Raw genomic sequence first — 21,533 nt, 5'->3', positions numbered from 1 at the left:
CTTTCCTACAGGAATTCCCAGAATTTCTGGCCATGCTGACTCTGTCTTATCCGAGATGGATCATCCTTGGTGACTTCAACGTCCGGGCTGATAACACTCAATCACAAGATGCAAATGAACTAATAAATCTCATGGGTGGACTAGGCTTCACACAAGTTGTAAAATCAGCTACCCACAGAGGAGGGCATACGCTAGACTTACTGTTCCACCTTGGAATGGACATTAGTAACATAACAGTAACCCCAGTGGTGTGGTCAGACCATCACATAATACAGTTTACTATTGAACATCACCCTATCAAGCAGCTCCCTAAAGAAACAATCAAAACCCGTCCCCTGAGTAAATTAACACCGAAGAGGATAACTGCCAACCTGGATTTTACAAATCTGCTCCACAGTCAAATGGACCCAAACACTCTAGTAACCCAGTACAACACCACGATATATGAAACACTTGACAGTATTGCCCCATGGCGCACCAAATCAGCAACCAAAAAGCAGAAAGCTAATTGGTTTGACAAAACCATCATGGATCTAAAAAAGAAAGGGCGCAGACTAGAAAGACAGTGGCGTAAATCAGGGTCTGAGGAGCACAAATCTAGCCTAGTTCAACACCTCAGACAATACCAACAAGCAATAACCAAGAAAAAATCAGACTTTATCTCGCACAAAATATCTACAGCCAACAACAGAGCTGCTCAACTCTTCCACACAGTGGAATCACTCTGCAATCCTTCCTGCCTAAAAGCCCCAACCACATACTCCAGGGAAAGGTGTGAAGAATTCTCTGCCTTCTTCACAAACAAGGTGTCTACCATCCGTGCCAGCATTACACCAACTACATCAATTGACCACTGGACGTTGCATATGCCTACTACCGTACCACCATGGCAAGTCTTTGACACTCTGAGTGTAGAAGATTTTGGAATTCTCATTCAAAGTCTCCGCCCCACTACCTGCGACCTGGATCCTGGCCCAACTGGATCCTTAATGCAGTGCCCAGAGCTGATCAGGCCAGCACTTCACAAAATCACTCAGTGCTCCTTGCAAAGTGGTCTTTTCCCAGAAGAACTAAAGAAAGCAATCATAAAAATCCTCCTAAAGAAACCATCACTAGATCCTGAATCTGTAACCAACTACAGACCTGTGGCGAACTTACCATTCCTATCAAAAGTTATCGAGAAAGCAGTCGCCAACCAGCTAGAAGCCAGGCTTACAGATAACAACATCTTTGATACTTTTCAGTCAGGATTCAGGAAAAGGCACAGCACTGAAACAGCATTAGTCCGAGTAATGAATGATCTACTTACTGCAAGGGACAAGGGTGATTGCTCAGTTCTGATTCTTCTTGACTTGTCAGCAGCATTTGATACTGTGGATCATGAAATTCTTATCCAGCGACTGAAGAATTACTGTGGCCTAAGGGGTACTGTTCTTAGATGGTTTCAGACCTTCCTATCTGGCAGGACACAGCAAGTATGTCTGGGCACACACTACTCTAATCCAGTGCCACTTGCCTATGGAGTTCCACAGGGTTCTGTACTATCACCATTACTCTTTGCAGCCTACATGCTCCCACTGGGCAAAATAATCCAGAACTATGGCCTAGGATACCATTGTTATGCAGATGACACACAACTGTATCTGTCCTTCAAGCCTGGCACCCAAGACCCATCAGCATCCATAAATGCGTGTCTAGTGGATTTACAAAATTGGATGAACACCAGCTGGCTGAGGCTGAACTCTGACAAAACAGAGGTGTTGGTGGTAGGTGGTCCACATATGATGGATAAAGTTCAAAACGCTCACCACCTCAAACTAGCAATTGGGGGAGATACTGTACAGTATAAAGACTCTGTGCGAAACCTTGGGGTGATCCTGGATGGAAATCTAAAACTCAGACAGCAGGTATCAGCTGTCGTCAAGTCTTCCTTCTTCCATCTAAGAAATATAGCGAAAATCAAACACCTTATCCAGGCTGAAGACCTACCTGCCCTGGTTCATGCATTTGTATCCTCCCGCCTAGACTACTGCAACGCCCTGTTCATCGGATCTACAGATAAGGCTCTGCGCCCCTTACAGCTAGTACAGAATGCTGCAGCCAGACTCCTAGCCAATGCCCCCCGCAGCTCACACATCACCCCAGTACTGCAAACTCTTCACTGGTTGCCAGTAAAATGGAGAATCAATTTTAAGATCTGCCTGCTGACATTCAAGGCTCTACACCACATGGGACCCAAATACATAGCGGATCTATTGGAACTTTATGCCCCTTCACGCACCCTCCGCTCTGCCAACAAGATGAAGCTGGTTATTCCCAGGATACACGTAACATTTGGTGCTCGGGCCTTTTTCATACGCAGCCCCTACTCTATGGAACTCACTTCCACAATCAGTACGAGAGGCTCCTTCTCTGGACAGCTTTAAAAAAAAGGCTAAAAACTCACCTCTTTTCCCGAGCCTTTGAGACTGCATAATGCAGGGTCGCAGCGCTTTGAGTCCCCAGGGAGAAAAGCGCTATATAAATATTATTGTTATTGTTATTGTTATCATTCATCACACCCAAATCCCAGAGCAATGTGTGCAGGAATTTTAATCGCAGGAGGTGTACCGAGATCATCTGGACAAAGTGACAAAGTGACAAAGTGACAAGTGACAAAGTGACAAGTGACAAAGTGACCAGTGACAAAGTGACAAGTGAGAGGTTGTTCTGGGGAGCTCTACTCCACTGCACACAGTCACATATGAGGAGAGGTCTCGTCGGGACTGCTGATCCTCCTCAGCTTGCTCAAAGCCTTGAGGGTTCCTGAAGATCCTCTGCTTGGAGTTCGCCGGGGTTCAGCTTGGTGTCGGGGTCGGCGGCGTCCTCCTTACTCCAACGTGGCAGATCTTCTGTTGAAGGAAAAAAAAAACATTTTTTAAAGTCCAGTACCACTTCTGAAGGACTCACCAAGAGATGCAGGAGCGCTTCAATGTAGCGCACCATCGCTCGCTGGGTGATGTCCCTCCCTACGCACTGGAATTCTACGCTGCACATGCTAGCACGCTTTTGTGCAGTGCCGAGGCGCATTCCAGCAGCTAGCTACCAAGCTTCTGTGGATCTGATTGGGCCACCATGTTGGATCTCTGCCAAGTCCTCCAAAATTTTGAGCAATCCACGTTGCTTGTGACTGAGCAGTGACAACTCTACAGTCAGCATTACAATACCACTGCTGTGTTTACTGAAGAAATCAATGTTGAAGATGGAAACCGCTGGCATGATGCAAGTGGGGGAATCTGAAGATGAAAACGATCAGCGTGATGATACCAACATCAGGCAACCTGCCTCAGGAAACGCTGGTCCCAGCTATGACAAAGTACAGGACGAGGAACAGCTGGAGTTGGAGCAGGAATTGGATGCCCCCACTGCCGAGGGACAGAGCAGTGCACGTTGGACTTCCACAATTTAGCAGGAATGGACAGCAGAAGAGTAAGAAAGTGATGCTGGTGACGAATATGGTGCATCACAACAATCACAACGCTCACAAGAACATGAAGACAGAGGAGTCTGGCAGGATTCTCTGGCACACATGGCTCAATTCATGCTAGACTGCATTGAACGCGGCCCGCGCATTATTCACTATTCATTATTATTCATTATTCTGGACAACACCAATTACTGGGTTTATACCCAGTTTATACAAACACAATGTTAAAAAACTGATTGAAGAAAGTGTCAGACAGGTCAAAAATGGAACAATTCCAGCAGGCCCTTGAGGATGGAGACTTTAGAGAGGAGATTGACATCCTCCTCCTTCTCTAGCCAGTTGTACGCCGACAGACTGACTTCAGCAAACCCAGGAGGACCAGGAGGGCAGCAAAGAACACAAGCTGCTGCTAGTGCCCAAAAGGGAATGGTATTGGCAGTGTCCTTGGAGTGGGAACATTTTCTGACACCCATGCAGCAGCCCACAGAACAGCAATCGGGCAGTTCCACGTCCTCCAACACCAATCGCCTAAAGAAGATGGTCAAGGACTACATGTCAGATGGCGTAGCTGTGTTGAACAATCCATCTGCAGACAGACGGTGAGTGTGACAGCACAGAAGGACCATGGCAACTCACTCATAGTACCACAGTTTGATAGTGCTGCCCAAAAAATTATATGGATCCGTGGACCCGGGCAGTACTGGGAAGTAGGAACGCAGATTTTAGTACCTAAACACACGATACAACATGTTTTCCGGGGTCGGACTCTGAGGCACATACAGATGGTCCCGATCATCATCCTCATCATACAACTCTTCTCCTGAGTCTGACCCACCCACCACCTCTGCCACCCCAACATCCCCAGACACAGACCCCTCATCGTCCTCAACATTAACTTGGGATGCTGGCCTGAGCCTGACCTCCTCCTCCACATCAGGCCCCATCATCTCCTCAATGGCAGCCCTCAATAATCGCTCTGGCGCCGGACCGATGGACACAACGTTCTCCTCCGGGGAGGGCTGCTGCTGACCACTGGCTGCTGGGGTGGATGTTATAGCTTGCGTGGGGCGTTGGCTGTTGTTGGGAGTGCTGCTCACAGCGGAGGTCTCTGAGGAACTCATGGTGAGCTCATATAGTGGTTGACGTTGAGTGGAGTATTACTGATCCCAGCAATATACACACTGACTGGCAGAGTACGCAATGCTATATAGTGGTTGACGGTGAGTGAAGTACTACAGATCCCAGCAATATACACAGTGACTGGCAGTACAATGGTATGGGTGGGTGAGCAGAGTACTACAGATCCCAGCAATGCTATATAGTAATGGGGTGACTGAGTGAGCGGCAGTGTACTACTGTTCCCAGAAGACACAGAGTGGCAGTAAACACAATGCTATATAGTGTGGCTGAGCGAGCGGTGTACTACTGTTCCCAGCAGACACAGAGTGGCAGTAAACACAATGCTATATAGTGTGGCTGAGCGAGCGGTGTACTACTATTCCCAGCAGACACAAAGTGGCAGTAAACACAATGCTATATAGTGTGGCTGAGCGAGCGGTGTAGTACTGTTCCCAGCAGACACAGAGTGGCAGTAAACACAATGCTATATAGTGTGGCTGAGCGAGGTACACAGAGTGGCAGTAAACACAATGCTATATAGTGTGGCTGAGCGAGGTACACAGAGTGGCAATAAACACAATGCTATATAGTGTGGCTGAGCGAGCGGTGTACTACTGTTCCCAGCAGACACAGAGTGGCAGTATACACAATGCTATATAGTGTGGCTGAGCGAGCGGTGTAGTACTGTTCCCAGCAGACACAGAGTGGCAGTAAACACAATGCTATATAGTGTGGCTGAGCGAGGTACACAGAGTGACAGTAAACACAATGCTATATAGTGTGGCTGAGCGAGCGGTGTACTACTATTCCCAGCAGACACAGAGTGGCAGTAAACAGAATGCTATATAGTGTGGCTGAGCGAGGTACACAGAGTGGCAGTAAACACAATGCTATATAGTGTGGCTGAGCGAGCGGTGTACTACTATTCCCAGCAGCGACACAATGACTGGGGGGACCCTGGCTAGCGTGGCTGGAGCGCGAACTACCCTGCCTGCCTACCCAAAGCTAAACCCACAGACAAATGGCGGAGATATGACGTGGTTCGGGTATTTATTTACCCGAACCACGTGACAGTTCGGCCAATCAGAACGCGTTCGGGTCTGAACCACGTGACCCGTTCGGCCAATCACAGCGCTAGCCGAACGTTCGGGGAACGTTCGGCCATGCGCTCTTAGTTCGGCCATGTGGCCGAACGGTTTGGCCGAACACCATCAGGTGTTCGGCCGAACTCTAACATCACCCGAACAGGGTGATGTTCTGCAGAACCCGAACAGTGGCGAACACTGTTCGCCCAACACTAGTACTGACGTCGTGCTCGCGGTGAAATGGAGGGACAAGAGGGACGTTTACTTTCTGTCGACCATTCACACAGACACGACAGTCCAAATTCAACGGGCAACTGAGGTCATTGAAAAGCCCCTTCTCGTCCACGAACATAATGTCAACATGGGAGGGGTGGACCTCAATGACCAGAGGTTAGCGCCCTATTTAGTTTCCCGGAAAACAAGACGCTGGTATAAGAAAGTGTCTTTTTATCTGATTCAATTGGCAGTTTACAACAGCTTTGTTCTCTACAGTAAGGCTGGGAGAACTGGATCTTTCCTTCAATTTCAGGAACAGATCGTTCTGGACCTCCTGTATCCAGGAGGTGCCAGGGCCCCCCCCTCCCAGATGCAACTAGCCGACTGCATGGAAGGCATTACGCCTATCAGATTCCGTGTTCCCCAGGTCAACGCATCCGAAGAAAATGTTGTCGTGTCTGCAGCAGTGCTAGAAGAAGGAATGACACCAGTTTTTATTGTCCCAAATGTCCTGACCAGCCTGGCCTATGCATAGGGGAGTGCTTTGAGAGGTACCACGAGCAGGTACACTATTAGAACCTAGGGAACTCCAGACACAGGAGTAGGCACACACTCAGTGGTCTTTCGTACATTGTCCCAGGGGGAGGAGAGGTAAGCTTGAAAACCAAACAGGTAAGCATAAAAGTCGGAAGAAGGATCGGTTTCCATGCTTGATATTGCTGATCTGTCCTGGGTTGGCGATATAAGACGGCATGTTTGAATTTCCCTTGAGTGTGGACACCCCCGGTTTATATGTGATTTACTTTGGGCCTATGATGATGCTTTAATGCCACACAGAGTCATCTCTATTGGCAGGCATATTGCTGTATACTACAGGCATAATGCTGTATACTAAAGTTCTGAGGCCCAGTCACATAAGTTGGTGGCTCACCCTGAGTGCAGGGTGGCACGGGGTGTCTCTCTCCTGAGGTTATCACTGCCATTGATGTGGAGGAAGATCTGCCATAGATGTGGAGCAAGGTATGTTTGCCGTTCATTTTTCCTTTCAGCCCAGAGTGCATTACCCGTATACCCAATATAAGGAGTATAGCAGAAACTCCTAATACAGGCCATACATGTAATGATTGCAGAGACCCTAAAATGCCAGGACAGACTCCACAAATGACCCCATTTTGGAAAGAGGACACCCTAAAGTATTATGTGAGGTGCACGGTGAGTTCATAGAAGATTTTAGTTTTTGTCACAAGTTAGCAGAATTTTTTTTTTTTTTTAACAAAGTGTCATTTTCCGTTAACTTGTGACAAAAAATAATAAAATTTTCAATGACCTCACCATTCCCCTCATGGAATACCTTGTGTATTCTTTCCAAAATGGGGTCATTTGTGGGGTTTAACTGTCCTGGCAAGTGGGCGGGGTACTCATTGGACTCTGGGCCTCTTAGCGCAGTTAGGGTGCAAAAAAGTGCCAGACATGTGGTATCGCCGTACTCAGGAGAAGTGGTATAATGTATTTTGAGGTGTTTACATATACCCATGCTGGGTGGGAGAAATACCTCTGTTAATGACAATCTTTTGATTTTTTTTTTTTTTTACACACAATTGTCCATTTACAGAGATTTTTCTCCCACTCAGCATGGGTATGTGTAAAAATACACCCCAAAACACATTGTACTACTTCTCCCGAGTACGGCGATACCACATATGTGGCACTTTTTTGCACCCTAACTGCTAAGGGGTCCAAAGTCCAATGAGTACCTTTAGGATTTCAAGGGTCATTTTGCTGCATTTGGTTTCCAGACTACTCTTCACGGTTTAGGGCCCCTAAAATGCCAGGGCAGTATAGGAACCCCACAAATGACCCCATTCTAGAAAGAAGACATCCCAAGGTATTCCGTTAGGAGTATGGTGAGTTCATAGAAGATTTTATTTTTTGTCACAAGTTAGCGGAAATTGATTTTTATTGGTTTTTTTCACAAAGTGTCATTTTCCGCTAACTTGTGACAAAAAATAAAATCTTCTATGAACTCACCGTACTACTAACGGAATACCTTGGGGTGTCTTCTTTCTAAAATGGGGTCATTTGTGGGGATCCTATACTGTCCTGGCATTTTAGGGGCCCTAAACCGTGAGGAGTAGTCTTGAAACGAAATGTCGCAAAATGACCTGTGAAATCATAAAAGGTACTGATTGGACTTTGGGCCCCTTAGCGCAAAAAAGTGCCACACATGTGGTATTGCCGTACTCGGGAGAAGTAGTATAATGTGTTTTGGGGTGTATTTTTACACATACCCATGCTGGGTGGGAGAAATACCTCTGTAAATGACAATCTTTTGATTTGTTTTACACACAATTGTCCATTTACAGAGATATTTCTCCCACCCAGCATGGGTATGTGTAAAAATACACCCCAAAACACATTGTACTACTTCTCCCGAGTACGGCGATACCACATGTGTGGCACTTTTTTGCAGCCTAACTGCGCTAAGGGGTCCAATGAGCACCTATAGGCTTTACAGGGGTGCTTACAATTTAGCACCCCCCAAAATGTCAGGACAGTAAACACCCCACAAATGACCATTTTGGAAAGTAGACACTTCAAGGTATTCAGAGAGGGGCATGGTGAGTCTGTGGCAGATTTCATTTTTTTTTTTTCACAAGTTAGAAGAAATGGAAACCTCTTCTTTTTTTTTTTTTTTTTTTTTGGTCACAAAGTGTCATTTTCCGCTTACTTGTGACAAAAAATATCTTCTATGAACTCACTATGCCTATCAGTGAATACTTTGGGATGTCTTCTTTCCAAAATGGGGTCATTTGGGGGGTATTTGTACTATCCTGGAATTCTAGCCCCTCATGAAACATGACAGGGGGTCAGAAAAGTCATAGATGCTTGAAAATGGGAAAATTCACTTTTTGCACCATAGTTTGTAAACGCTATAACTTTTACCCAAACCAATAAATATAGGCTGAATGGGGTTTTTTTTTAATCAAAAACCTGTTTGTCCACATTTTTCGCGCTGCATGTATACAGAAATTTTACTTTATTTGAAAAATGTCAGCACAGAAAGTTAAAAAAATCATTTTTTTGGACAAAATTCATGTCTTTTTTGGATGAATATAATAAAAAGTAAAAATCGCAGCAGCAATCAAATAGCACCAAAAGAAAGCTTTATTAGTGACAAGAAAAGGAGCCAAAATTCATTTAGGTGGTAGGTTGTATGAGCGAGCAATAAACCGTGAAAGCTGCAGTGGTCTGAATGGAAAAAAAGGGTCTGGTCCTTAAGGGGGGTAAAGCCCACGGTCCTCAAGTGGTTAAACGCTTCTATATACCACCAGGGCGCCTCTTTAAACCATTTAGTATAATAACAGTAAAATTAACTGTTTATTTCCCACACCAAAATATTACCCAAATAAAATTTTTAATGGAGAGAGGAAAAAAAGACATAAATAGTTACCTAAGGGTCTGAACTTTTTAAATGTGCATTTGAAGGGGGTGTACTACGAACATTTTCTAAATTATAAGCTGACAGTAAGTAACTACAGTGTGACCCTCACTGATAAGAAATTCCAACTGTAAAACACTTCCCTAGCAGAAAATGGCTTCTGAGAGCAAGAAAGAGGTAAAAAAGGGGAATTTCTTATCAGTAAGGGTCACACTGTAATCACTTCCTGTCTGAGTCAGGACTGAGTCAGCCACTTGCATACCTGATATTTAACTCTTTCAGGCAGAGAAAGAAAACATGAACACAGCATAGTTATTTATGTGCCTGGCACTGTACATACACATCTCATCATGTCACATGTCAGTTCGGGTATCCTTTAAGTAAGGGCCCTTTTCCACAGGCAGATTATTAGGCAGTAAAGACTATAAAGGCCCTTTCACACAAGAAGTTAAGCAGTGAAAAGACTGTTGAACGCTCACAACTGCTTGCTGCTGCCTGGTAAATGTTTGCAGCTGCTTGGTAACTGCTCTCTAGCACATGCTTCAGTGGCATGTGGAAAAGGGCCCTTACAATAGCAGACTGGGTGCTTTAGGCCTCTTTTCCACGGGCACGGGCAGTTGAACTGTGTGCTCAGCAAGCAGTTACCAGGCAACAGCAAGCAGTTGAGTTTGAGAAGCATTTCACTGCCTGTCAACTGCCCGTGAAAAAGAGGCCTTAAAAGGAAGGTGATGCCTGAAATAGGCAGTTGAAAGATACAAATAAGTATCAACCACTGCGCAGTGGTCCATATGAGAGCATAGCATATGGAGTAAATCAATCGGTCGATGATGCAGCAGAGGAAGGAGTGCTAGATGCAAAAGAAGACGATTGCTTAAGAGTTAATTCATACAGGGTCCCGGTATTTTATTTGATCCCAAAAGTTCATAAAAATCTAAATAGGCCCCCAGGGAGGCCAATTGTCAGTGCCATCAATGGCCCCACAGAGAAGTTGGCCATTTGGATTGATGGAAAGATTAAAAGGTTGGTTGCATCCCTGCCCTCATACGTACAGGATTTGAGAGCTGTGCTGCGGTTGATCGGTGACTTAAGGATTGAGCCTGGTGATCTCCTCGTTGGGATAGATGTGGAGAGTCTATATCTCTCTACATCTGTCCGACACGAGGTAGGCCTGGATGCCCTGAGGTTCTTTCTTACTGCTGCTTATCCCAATATGCCTGTGCACACAATGATTTCGTGGTACAGGCCATGAGGTACGTCCTGGAGCACAATTGCTTTTTGTTCAGTGATACCCACTATAGGCGAAGTACGTCGATGGGTGCGTCGTGCGCACCTGCCTATGCTTGTTTACATCTAGGCTTGTGGGAAAGGAAAGATGTGTATACGCAACCTGAATTCGACATACATGTTAAAATGTGGCTCCGTTTTATTGATGATGTGCTGGTGGTGTGGAGGGGGAGTGAGACTGAGTTGGAGACATTTTTGGACCATCTCAATGTCAACCAGCGAAGTATACATCTCATATACTCATATAGTCTAACAGGCATTGCTTTCTCGGACTTGAGTGTTGTGAAGGATGGTAATGTGTTGCGGACTACTACATACCGCAAGCCCACAGCTGGAAACACCCTCCTCCACGCCATCACCCATCTCACCTCATTAGAGGGATCCCTAGAGGTCAGTTCCTCTGCATTAGGAGGAACTGCTCCAGTGAGAAGGATTTCCAGCCAAGGAAATGTATGATCGGTTCAGAGATCGTGGGTATGGACATGAGGCATTGTGCTCTGGTGCAGAGAAGGCCCTCCAAACCCCACATGTTGAATTGTTACAAAAACATGATAAAAGTCAGGTGAAGGCTAGACAAGGAAGGGCTTCCTGTTCTAGCTTTATTTCCTCCTATAATTCCAACTGGTCCCACATACGCAACATATTGAGTCGGCATTGGTCGGTGTTGCAGGTCGATCCGGTGTTTGGGTTCATCGTCGGTGACAAACCACCTTTGGTGGCCCGATGTGTACCCAATTTACGAGATTGACTCGTACACTCCGATTTATTGCCACAATCAAATTGGCTGGCAGGATTCAATACAAAAGGAATGTACAAGTGTGGTGCATGTTCAGCGTGTGAATATGTGGATGTTGCAAAAACCTTTCAGGCACCAAATCAAATGAAAGAGTGGAAGATTCAGTCTTTCATTAATTGCATCTCAGAATGGACAGTGTAAATTATACAATGCCCGTGCCCTAGGTTATACGTAGGCATGACAACAAGGAAATAAAAAAAAAAAAAAAGGATTTCGGAACATCTGAGTAACAAACTGTGGGAGAAAGCCAAATGAGGAATATCGAAGCTCAGTAGCTGAACACTTTTGTGAGACCCATGGGGGTCTAAAGAATGGATTTTGGTTTAAGGGCATATACAAACCTCAAAGTAATAGAAGAGGTGGTGACAGAGAAAAGTGGTTGCTGCAACAAGAGGCAAAATGGATTTATCTATTGGACTCCCTAACACCCACCAGCTTGAATCAAGAATTAAACTTTGCCCCCTTTCTGTAACTGGGTAAATGAAGGATAACTTTACCATCTGTCCAAAAATTGATATGGAACAGATTTGATGCAGAGCAAATGCTCAACATGCAGTGAGTGTCACGGAACAGCCGTGAGAAACGTGGGCGAATTGGAAGGATCCGCGCAGTCCACTTTGATCGCTCTCTGGCTAAATTTGTGCAGTCATTGCAGTAATCAGAAACCAACATTCCTGTTTTTTTTTTTTTTTTTTTAATAAAGACAGTTCCTTCCCCCCCAAAAGGCAGGAGCCAGATGCAGCTGTCCCTGGCATCAAGCTGTGCTGATGGCCCATCCATCAGATAGAGCTGATACGCAGCATGACAGATCCAATTTAGTTGGGAAAAGTTAGACACTCTGGCTACAATCCCAGCAGGGGAGCTGACACGTAGCTTGCTGCCCCCAAGCTTCAAAAGAGCCTTCACTTAGGAATGACCTGCTGTAAATCCCAGATGTATATCATATTCCATAAACTGCTATATGTGTCATATTTTCTGTATTGCCAGGCTGGCAGACCCTCCAAACTAACAGAGTATGATGGGCCCTGTCTGGCGCTGGTTCTGAGGAAGTTTCAGAACATTCTGAGGTAAAGACTGCCAGTTAGGCAGTTCGAAAGTGCCCTGATGATACCACAGGGGTCCCACCCCTAATGTTTGGTATCGGGCTGCTGGGTAAATCGAGACAGACCTGAAAATGTTAGTAAATCTGCCCTGACCTGTACGGTTCTGTGAGATAGAGCCCATATCTGGTTAGATATGATTTCTGGTCCCCAGGACAAGGGGAGGACTCATCTCATATTCTAAGGGGGTGTGTGGCTCCCCGCCCTCACTCCCTCCTACTGGATCAGGAGCATAAGAATGGTAGAGGAGCCAAACTCAGTGTCCTCCACTTTGAACATCTTCCTGAACTACATCCTTGCCAGCTTGAGGACATGCTGGCATCTGGTTTGTTTGGACTTTGCTACTGAACTGAACCAAGAACTTTATGATTTTCCCAGAACAGACATATTTCCACAAACCCTAAGTATTTTCTCCCTTTTTATTTCATACTGGCTATTAATGTTTCAATATGTGTTGATTTTAATGATTGTCTGTATATATTATTTATTTATATTGCACGTAAATAAAGACTTTATCAAAGTCGTTTACTGTTCCGCTACACCTGCTATACAGCCATACACAAACAGAACCCAGACTTCTGGAGAGACGCTACTATTGTATTGTTGTTCGCTAGACAGAATAGAGTGTTTAACCGTTTTTTATTGCATGCCTAGAAATAGCTAGTTAGTGGGTGCTCCTAGGCCCAGGAAAGCAGAAGTGGTGGCAGATACCCTGAAATAGTGTGTAAGTTGTAATTACAGTACCTCACAGGCTCCCTTCTAGTCGGGCTGCTGCCCAAATTCCGTTGGTTTCTGCCCACTGATCGCGACCACAGCTTGCATGATTGGTGTGCTGAAACCGATTGGAAGGCAATTAGCGTTCCGACCGCCAGGGCTCCTGTGACAGTGAGTACCTTGGAGACTCTGAAGTTATAAGATGCAGGTGTGATAGATAGCTTGTATGCTGTCAGCTTACTCAGCGCTATATCTAATTGTAGACTCAGTGTATGATGTTGTGATTGATTTCTGGAGCCGCAGTGATGAGATTGGAGACGATCCGGAGCTGATGTCCTGTGATGTCAGTAGGCATGCCCCACAAGTGTGCACGTAGTGGCGTATAAATCACTGCCACGCCAGGCATCCTGGCGAAGCTTGCAGTGGGCGAGTGCAACGCATCGATGGGCGGGGCTTCATCTTGACATGCGTCTTGAGCGCTCCTACTAGCCAGCCGGCCATGCTGCAGTGAACGGAACTCTGTATTATTTACGCTTCCCACAGAGTCCACGCTTCCGGGTTGAGCAAATTGGATAACTAGCAAGGCCGGGGCAAGATGAGTGGATGACTCGGTCTGTCGATCGGGTGGTAAGATCTCCTTGTCATGCAACTGTGCTGTGTATAGCTGGGAGGAATTTAAGCAATATGAGCCTGGAAACGGCATATAGTCACCCCTGATGCTTATTCAGCAGCCACTTTTTCCACACTCTGAGGACATTAAGGAATGGTACCAGAGTGAATGGAGCGTGTGCTGAGCATTGTGGTGTGGTGGAGCGCTCCGCATTATTTTAATTTGTTTTTAGGGCAGGGTTAGTGATTACTGTACTCATCAATTTACAATAAAGGTGTTTAATATATGAAAGTCCTTAAGCAGCAAGTTAATTTTCTTTCTTACTGTACATGTTTGCCATACATGCAGCTGCTCCTGTTTGTATACAGTTACAGTTTTCATTAACTGGTGAGTGAGATAGACAGATTTATTGTTGTAGATTAGTGCATCTGCACACACAGTGAGGTAAAGACTTATGGTAGCCATACACTGGTCGATTTGCCATCAGATTCGACCAACAGATAGATCCCTTTCTGATCGAATCTGATCAGAGAGGGATCGTATGGCTGCCTTTACTGCAAACAGATTGTGAATCGATTTCAGCATGAAACCGTTCACAATGTGTGGGGGTGGTGGTGCCCCCCGCATACATTACCTGCTCCGCCGGTGCGACTCCCCAGGTCTCCGCTGTCTTCTTCTCCGCTCTGGTCTGGTCTGGTCTCCGGGTCTGGCATGCTTCACTTCTTCCTGTCTGGGGGAAGTTTAAACAGTAGAGCGCCCTCTACTGTTTAAACTTCCTGCCGGGACAGGAAGAAGTGAAGCATGCTGGAGACCAGAGCGGAGAAGACAGCGGAGACCTGGGGAGTCGCGCCGGCGGAGCAGGTAATGTATTGCGTCGGTCGTCGGGCACTCGAACGCCGCTAGCGACCCGCTCCCTACCCGCGGTAGATCGACGGTAATTTCCTGCTCGGAGGGATCTAACTATTTCAGGACGAAATAGATAGAAATGTAGCGTGAACGATGTGACAGCAGATTCGATCCCAGTGATCGAATCTGCTGTCGATCGGCGGCAAATTGGCCTAGTGTATGGCCAGCTTTAGAGTATAGTTTGGTGCCAAGAAGAGCTGATAACTACAGTAAGTGGCTCTGGGAACAAAACATTGAAATTTTGGGTCCATGGCCACAAAACTCTCCAGACCTTAATCCAATTGAGGGTAGTAAAGATGATAGGTCAGCACACCAGCTTCTCAATGAGCATGAATTTATTTCCAGATCACATGTCAACACAAAGTTAACAATTGTTTCGGGGCCACTCAGGGTCCCCTTCCTCAGAACAGTGCAGACAAACAGTATCATAGGTAATGCACCAAACATAAATACACACCAAGTGCTAATCAGTAACACCCCTGATAATCCGAACCACCCCTTTCAATTAGATATAAACATTTCCTGATTATGCCATCTAGAATGAATCAAGGCTCAAATCCACTATACATGGAATAAATGCAACATCTGTCGATAAAAGTAATCATGTATACTATAATGTCTCAATTCTATATCCATATACAGCACCAACATTAGTTGGTATTTCACTGTCACTCACCCACAGGTTTAAATCCATTGGAGCAGGAGATCCGCGCTGCGACACCCCATATCGCCGCTGCAGCCGTTAGACTCCATGCTGGCAATGGCTGCCATGGCAACCTATTACCCAGAAGCCAATCCGCGTATCTAACCAATCACCGCACACCAATCCGAGCTTGGTGTGACGCGTGCGCGGCTCCGACGTCAATCAGCGTCATGCGTACCTGCATGGTCACCAGCGTAGGTCGCCGTGGCCATAGCAACGCACGACGCCTACAGACTCCGCCCATCGCTCCATGGTAACCCGGTAACATGGTTACCAGCGAGTGTCATACTGGCAACAGTAACGTGCGGCACCTAAAAGCTCCGCCCATCACTCCATGGTAACGCGGAAAGCTAAGCGATCCTGCAAGGGAGATTGACAAAAACCTTCAAACTCCCTGCATCCGGGGCTCCGCGCTCTATGGGTCACTGGAGTATAAATCCTCCGCTGCCAGGCCCATAAAGGACTCACCCTGAGATGGTAATGTGCAACAAAAAATTGCACAACACCCATCCCGTCATTCTCCTGCACAATGGATACAATAAACATCAGTGGGAGAGATGTCATTGACAACCAAATGTCCTAATACCCATATGACAGTATGACAGTATGCCAGTATGACACTCGCTGGTAACCATGTTACCGGGTTACCATGGAGCGATGGGCGGAGTCTGTAGGCGTCGTGCGTTGCTATGGCCACGGCGACCTACGCTGGTGACCATGCAGGTACGCATGACGCTGATTGACGTCGGAGCCGCGCACGCGTCACACCAAGCTCGGATTGGTGTGCGGTGATTGGTTAGATACGCGGATTGGCTTCTGGGTAATAGGTTGCCATGGCAGCCATTGCCAGCATGGAGTCTAACGGCTGCAGCGGCGATATGGGGTGTCGCAGCGCGGATCTCCTGCTCCAATGGATTTAAACCTGTGGGTGAGTGACAGTGAAATACCAACTAATGTTGGTGCTGTATATGGATATAGAATTGAGACATTATAGTATACATGATTACTTTTATCGACAGATGTTGCATTTATTCCATGTATAGTGGATTTGAGCCTTGATTCATTCTAGATGGCATAATCAGGAAATGTTTATATCTAATTGAAAGGGGTGGTTCGGATTATCAGGGGTGTTACTGATTAGCACTTGGTGTGTATTTATGTTTGGTGCATTACCTATGATACTGTTTGTCTGCACTGTTCTGAGGAAGGGGACCCTGAGTGGCCCCGAAACAATTGTTAACTTTGTGTTGACATGTGATCTGGAAATAAATTCATGCTCATTGAGAAGCTGGTGTGCTGACCTATCATCTTTACTACTTTTGATACGTTGGGGTGTTGCTTAGCACCCAAGGCCATGCACCCGGAGGACTACAAAGGATAAGTGTGCCGCTCCGTACCTTTCTACTGAACTTAATCCAATTGAGAACTGGTGGTCAATCCTGAAGGGGCAGGTTGACCAAACCGCACAAATCCTGACAAACTTCAGACATTAATTATGAAAGTATGAGTTGCCATCAATTGGCCCAGATGTTGATTGACCGCATGCTAGGGCGAACTGTAGAGGTCTGGAAAAAGAAGGGGCAACACTGGCAGGCAGCGAGCGGCTCTGAGGTTGTACACCCTGTCTGTGTGCGAGTCCGCTACATGCGGCCGCACAAACAGACTGTGGTGGATTTCAAAGCATCAGCTCCAGGAGTGAGGAATCTAAAAGCAAAGCTCCACGCTGCTCCGTGAGTCTTGCACAGGCAGCTCACGGGCAGTTGGAGTGGTGGTCTAATTGTAATGCAGCAAATTGTGTAGGAAAGAGGAAACGGCGGCCGCTGTATAGTGTTGTTTGAACTTTAAGTATATTGCAACGTGTTTCAGGAGACCAAGTCCTCCTTTCATTGGCCTCAGGTGAGATTATTCTGAATTCACCCAATCTACTGCTGTACTTTCCCCCTGAGTGCGCTCTGTCTCTTCTTGTCTCAAACACAGATACTTTTGCCACCGAGGTGGATACAAAAAGCAGCACCTTCATCCTTCTGTTTGCTGGAAGTAAACCTGCTTCTTTTTCTAATAGCTCCAGGCTATAAGACACACCTAGGTTAAAGAGAATCTGTATTGTTAAAATCGCACAAAAGTAAACATACCAGTGCGTTAGGGGACATCTCCTATTACCCTCTGACACAATTTCGCCGCTCCTCGCTGCATTAAAAGTGGTTAAAACAGTTTTAAAAAGTTTGTTTATAAACAAACAAAATGGCCACCAAAACAGGAAGTAGGTTGATGTACAGTATGTCTACACATAGAAAATACATCCATACACAAGCAGGCTGTATACAGCCTTCCTTTTGAATCTCAAGAGATCATTTGTGTTTCTTTCCCCCTGTTCTCATGCACTGAAGTTTCAGGCTGCTTGTTTCTTCCTGCAAACAGCTTTGCCCTTGTCTGTAATTCTTCAGTATGTGAAAGCCCAGCCAGCTCAGAGGACGATTTAGCCAGCTTGTAAAAGATGAGAGAAGAGAGAAGCTGCTCTAATCCTAAATAACACACAGGCAGTGTGCATAGAGGGGCCTTGAAGGGGGAGTTCATAGCAGAACCACAACACTGAAGAACTTGGCAGCCTTCCAGACACAGGCCGACAAGTCTGACAGGGGAAAGATACATTGATTTATTACAGAGACTGTGATAGCAGAAAGTGCTGCAGTAAGCCAGAACACATTAGAATAGCTTTTGGAACTTGTAGGATGATAAAAAACAGGATGCAATTTTTGTTACCGAGTCTCTTTAACCACTTAAGGACTGCAGTCATAAAACCCCTTAAGGACCAGAGCCTTTTTTTCCATTCGGACCACTGCAGCTTTCACGGTTTATTGCTCAGTCATACAACCTACCACCTAAATGAATTTTACCTCCTTTTCTTGTCACTAATACAGCTTTCTTTCGGTGCTATTTGATTGCTGCTGCGAGTTTTACTTTTTATTATATTCATCAAAAAAGACATGAATTTTGTCAAAAAAATGACTTTTTTAACTTTCTGTGCTGACATTTTTCAAATAAAGTAAAATTTCCTATACATTTGAGCGCGAAAGTTATTCTGCTACATGTCTTTGATAAAAAAAAACCATTCAGTGTATATTTATTGGATTGGGTAAAAGTTATAGCGTTTACAAACTATGGTGCCAAAAGTGAATTTTCCCATTTTCAAGCATCTCTGACTTTTCTGCGCACCTGTCAGGTTTCATGAGGGGCTAAAATTCCAGGATAGTACAAATACCCCCCAAATGACCCCATTTTGGAAAGAAGACATCCCAAAGTATTCAGTGAGAGGCATGGTGAGTTCATAGAAGATTTTATTTTTTTGTCACAAGTTAGCGGAAAATGACACTTTGTAACAAAAAAACCCAAAAAAAAACCGTTTCCATTTCTTCTAACTTGCGACAAAAAAAAATGAAATCTGCCACGGACTCACTATGCTCCTCTCTGAATACCTTGAAGTGTCTACTTTCCAAAATGGGGTCATTTGTGGGGTGTGTTCACTGTCCTGGCATTTTGGGGGGTGCCTACTTGTAAGCACCCCTGTAAAGCCTAAAGATGCTCATTGGACTTTGGGCCCCTTAGCGCAGTTAGGCTGCAAAAAAGTGCCACACATGTGGTATTGCCGTACTCAGGAGAAGTAGTATAATGTGTTTTGGGGTGTATTTTTACACATACCCATGCTGGGTGGGAGAAATATCTCCGTAAATGACAATTGTTTTATTTTTTTTACACACAATTGTCAATTTATAGAGATATTTCTCCCACTCAGCATGGGTATGTGGAAAAATACACCCCAAAACACATTATACTACTTCTCCTGAGTACGGCGATACCACATGTGTGGCACTTTTTTGCACCCTAACTGCGCTAAGGGGCCCAAAGTCCAATGAGTACCTTTAGGATTTCACAGGTCATTTTGAGAAATTTCGTTTCAAGACTGCTCCTCACGGTTTAGGGCCCCTAAAATGCCAGGACAGTATAGGAATCCCACAAATTACCCCATTTTAGAAAGAAGACACCCCAAGGTATTCCATTAGGAGTATGGTGAGTTCATAGAAGATTCTTTTTTTTGTCACAAGTTAGCGGAAATTGATTTTAATTGTTTTTTTTTCACAAAGTGTCATTTTCCGCTAACTTGTGACAAAAAAAAAATCTTCTATGAACTCACTATACTCCTAACGGAATACCTTGGGGTGTCTTCTTTCTAAAATGGGGTCATTTGTGGGGTTCCTACACTGCCCTGGCATTTTAGGGGCCCTAAACCGTGAGGAGTAGTCTTGAAACCAAATGTCGCAACAGCACAGTTAGGCTGCAAAAAAATGTCACACATGTGGTATCGCCGTACTCAGAAGAAGTAGTATAATGTGTTTTGTGGTGTATTTTTACATATAACCATGCTGGGTGGGAGAAATATCTCTGTAAATGACACATTTTTGATTTGACAGGGGGTGATTGATGGGTGATTGACAGGTGATCAGTGGGTTATTACAGGGAATAACAGATGTAAATATTGCACTGGCGAATTGATAAGGGGGGGTCTGAGGGCAATCTGAGCGTGTGGGCGGGTGATTGGGTGCCCGCAAGGGGCAGATTAGGGTCTAATCTGATGGGTAACAGTGACAGGTGGTGATAGGGGGTGATTGATGGGTAATTAGTGGGTGTTTAGAAGAGAGAATAGATGTAAACACTGCGCTTGGGAGGTGATCTGATGTCGGATCTGCGGGCGATCTATTGGTGTGGGTGGGTGATCAGATTGCCCGCAAGGGGCAGGTTAGGGGCTGATTGATGGGTGGCAGTGACAGGGGGTGATTGATGGGTGGCAGTGACAGGGGGTGATTGACAGGTGATCAGTGGGTTATTACAGGGAAGAACGGATGTAAATAATGCACTGGCGAATCGATAAGGGGGGGTTTGAGGGCAATCTGAGCGTGTGGGCGGGCGATTGGGTGCCCACAAGGGTCTAATCTGATGGGTAACAGTGACAGGTGGTGATAGGGGGTGATTGATGGGTGATTGATGGGTAATTAGTGGGTGTTTAGAGGAGAGAATAGATGTAAACGATGGATTTGGGAGGTGATCTGATGTCGGATCTGCGGGCGATCTATTGGTGTGGGTGGGTGATCAGATTGCCCGCAAGGGGCAGGTTAGGGGCTGATTGATGGGTGGCAGTGACAGGGGGTGGTTGATGGGTGGCAGTGACAGGGGGTGATTGACAGGTGATCAGTGGGTTATTACAGGGAAGAACGGATGTAAATAATGCACTGGCGAATCGATAAGGGGGGGTTTGAGGGCAATCTGAGTGTGTGGGCGGGTGATTGGGTGCCCGCAAGGGTCTAATCTGATGGGTAACAGTGACAGGTGGTGATAGGGGGTGATTGATGGGTGATTGATGGGTAATTAGTGGGTGTTTAGCGGAGAGAATAGATGTAAACGATGGATTTGGGAGGTGATCTGATGTCGGATCTGCGGGCGATCTATTGGTGTGGGTGGGTGATCAGATTGCCCGCAAGGGGCAGGTTAGGGGCTGATTGATGGGTGGCAGTGACAGGGGGTGATTGACGGGTGATTGACGGGTGATTGACAGGTGATTGACAGGTGATCAGGGGGGATAGATGCATACAGTACACGGGGGGGGGGAGGGTCTGGGGAGCATCTGAGGGGTGGGGGGGGGTGATCAGGAGGGAGCAGGGGGCAGTTTAGGGACTAAAAAAAAAAATAGCGTTGACAGATAGTGACAGGGAGTGATTGATGGGTGATTAGGGGGGTGATTGTGTGCAAATGGTGGTCTGGGGGGTGGGCAGGGGGGGTCTGAGGGGTACTGTGGGCGATCAGGGGGCAGGGGGGGGGGCAGATCAGTGTGTTTGGGTGCAGACTAGGGTGGCTGCAGCCTGCCCTGGTGGTCCCTCGGACACTGGGACCACCAGGGCAGGAGGCAGCCTGTATAATACACTTTGTAAACATTACAAAGCGTATTATACGCTTCCTATCCGGGGATCGTCGGGTTAACATCCCGCCGGCGCTTCCGATTGGCCGGCGGGTTGACGTCGCGGGTGGGCGGAGCCTATTGCCGGCGG

The 21,533-nt window shown here is 46.1% G+C and overlaps 1 protein-coding gene across 1 annotated transcript in view; it reads left to right on the top strand.

Moving 5' to 3' along the window:
* LOC137522612 (putative RNA-binding protein Luc7-like 2) overlaps window positions 1-21,533 on the top strand; it is a 556,548-nt gene that overhangs the window by 22,558 nt on the left and 512,457 nt on the right. The window contains exon 2 of the mRNA XM_068242690.1: window positions 6,314-6,349. Coding sequence (XP_068098791.1) covers window positions 6,314-6,349 — 36 coding nt within the window. The remainder of the gene's footprint in view (window positions 1-6,313; window positions 6,350-21,533) is intronic.

Source organism: Hyperolius riggenbachi, chromosome 6 (genome assembly GCF_040937935.1).
Source record: "Hyperolius riggenbachi isolate aHypRig1 chromosome 6, aHypRig1.pri, whole genome shotgun sequence".
Taxonomy (NCBI): Eukaryota; Metazoa; Chordata; class Amphibia; order Anura; family Hyperoliidae; genus Hyperolius; species Hyperolius riggenbachi.
The sequence above is the reverse complement of the archived record's forward strand: the minus strand, read 5'-3'. Positions and strand labels throughout refer to the sequence as shown.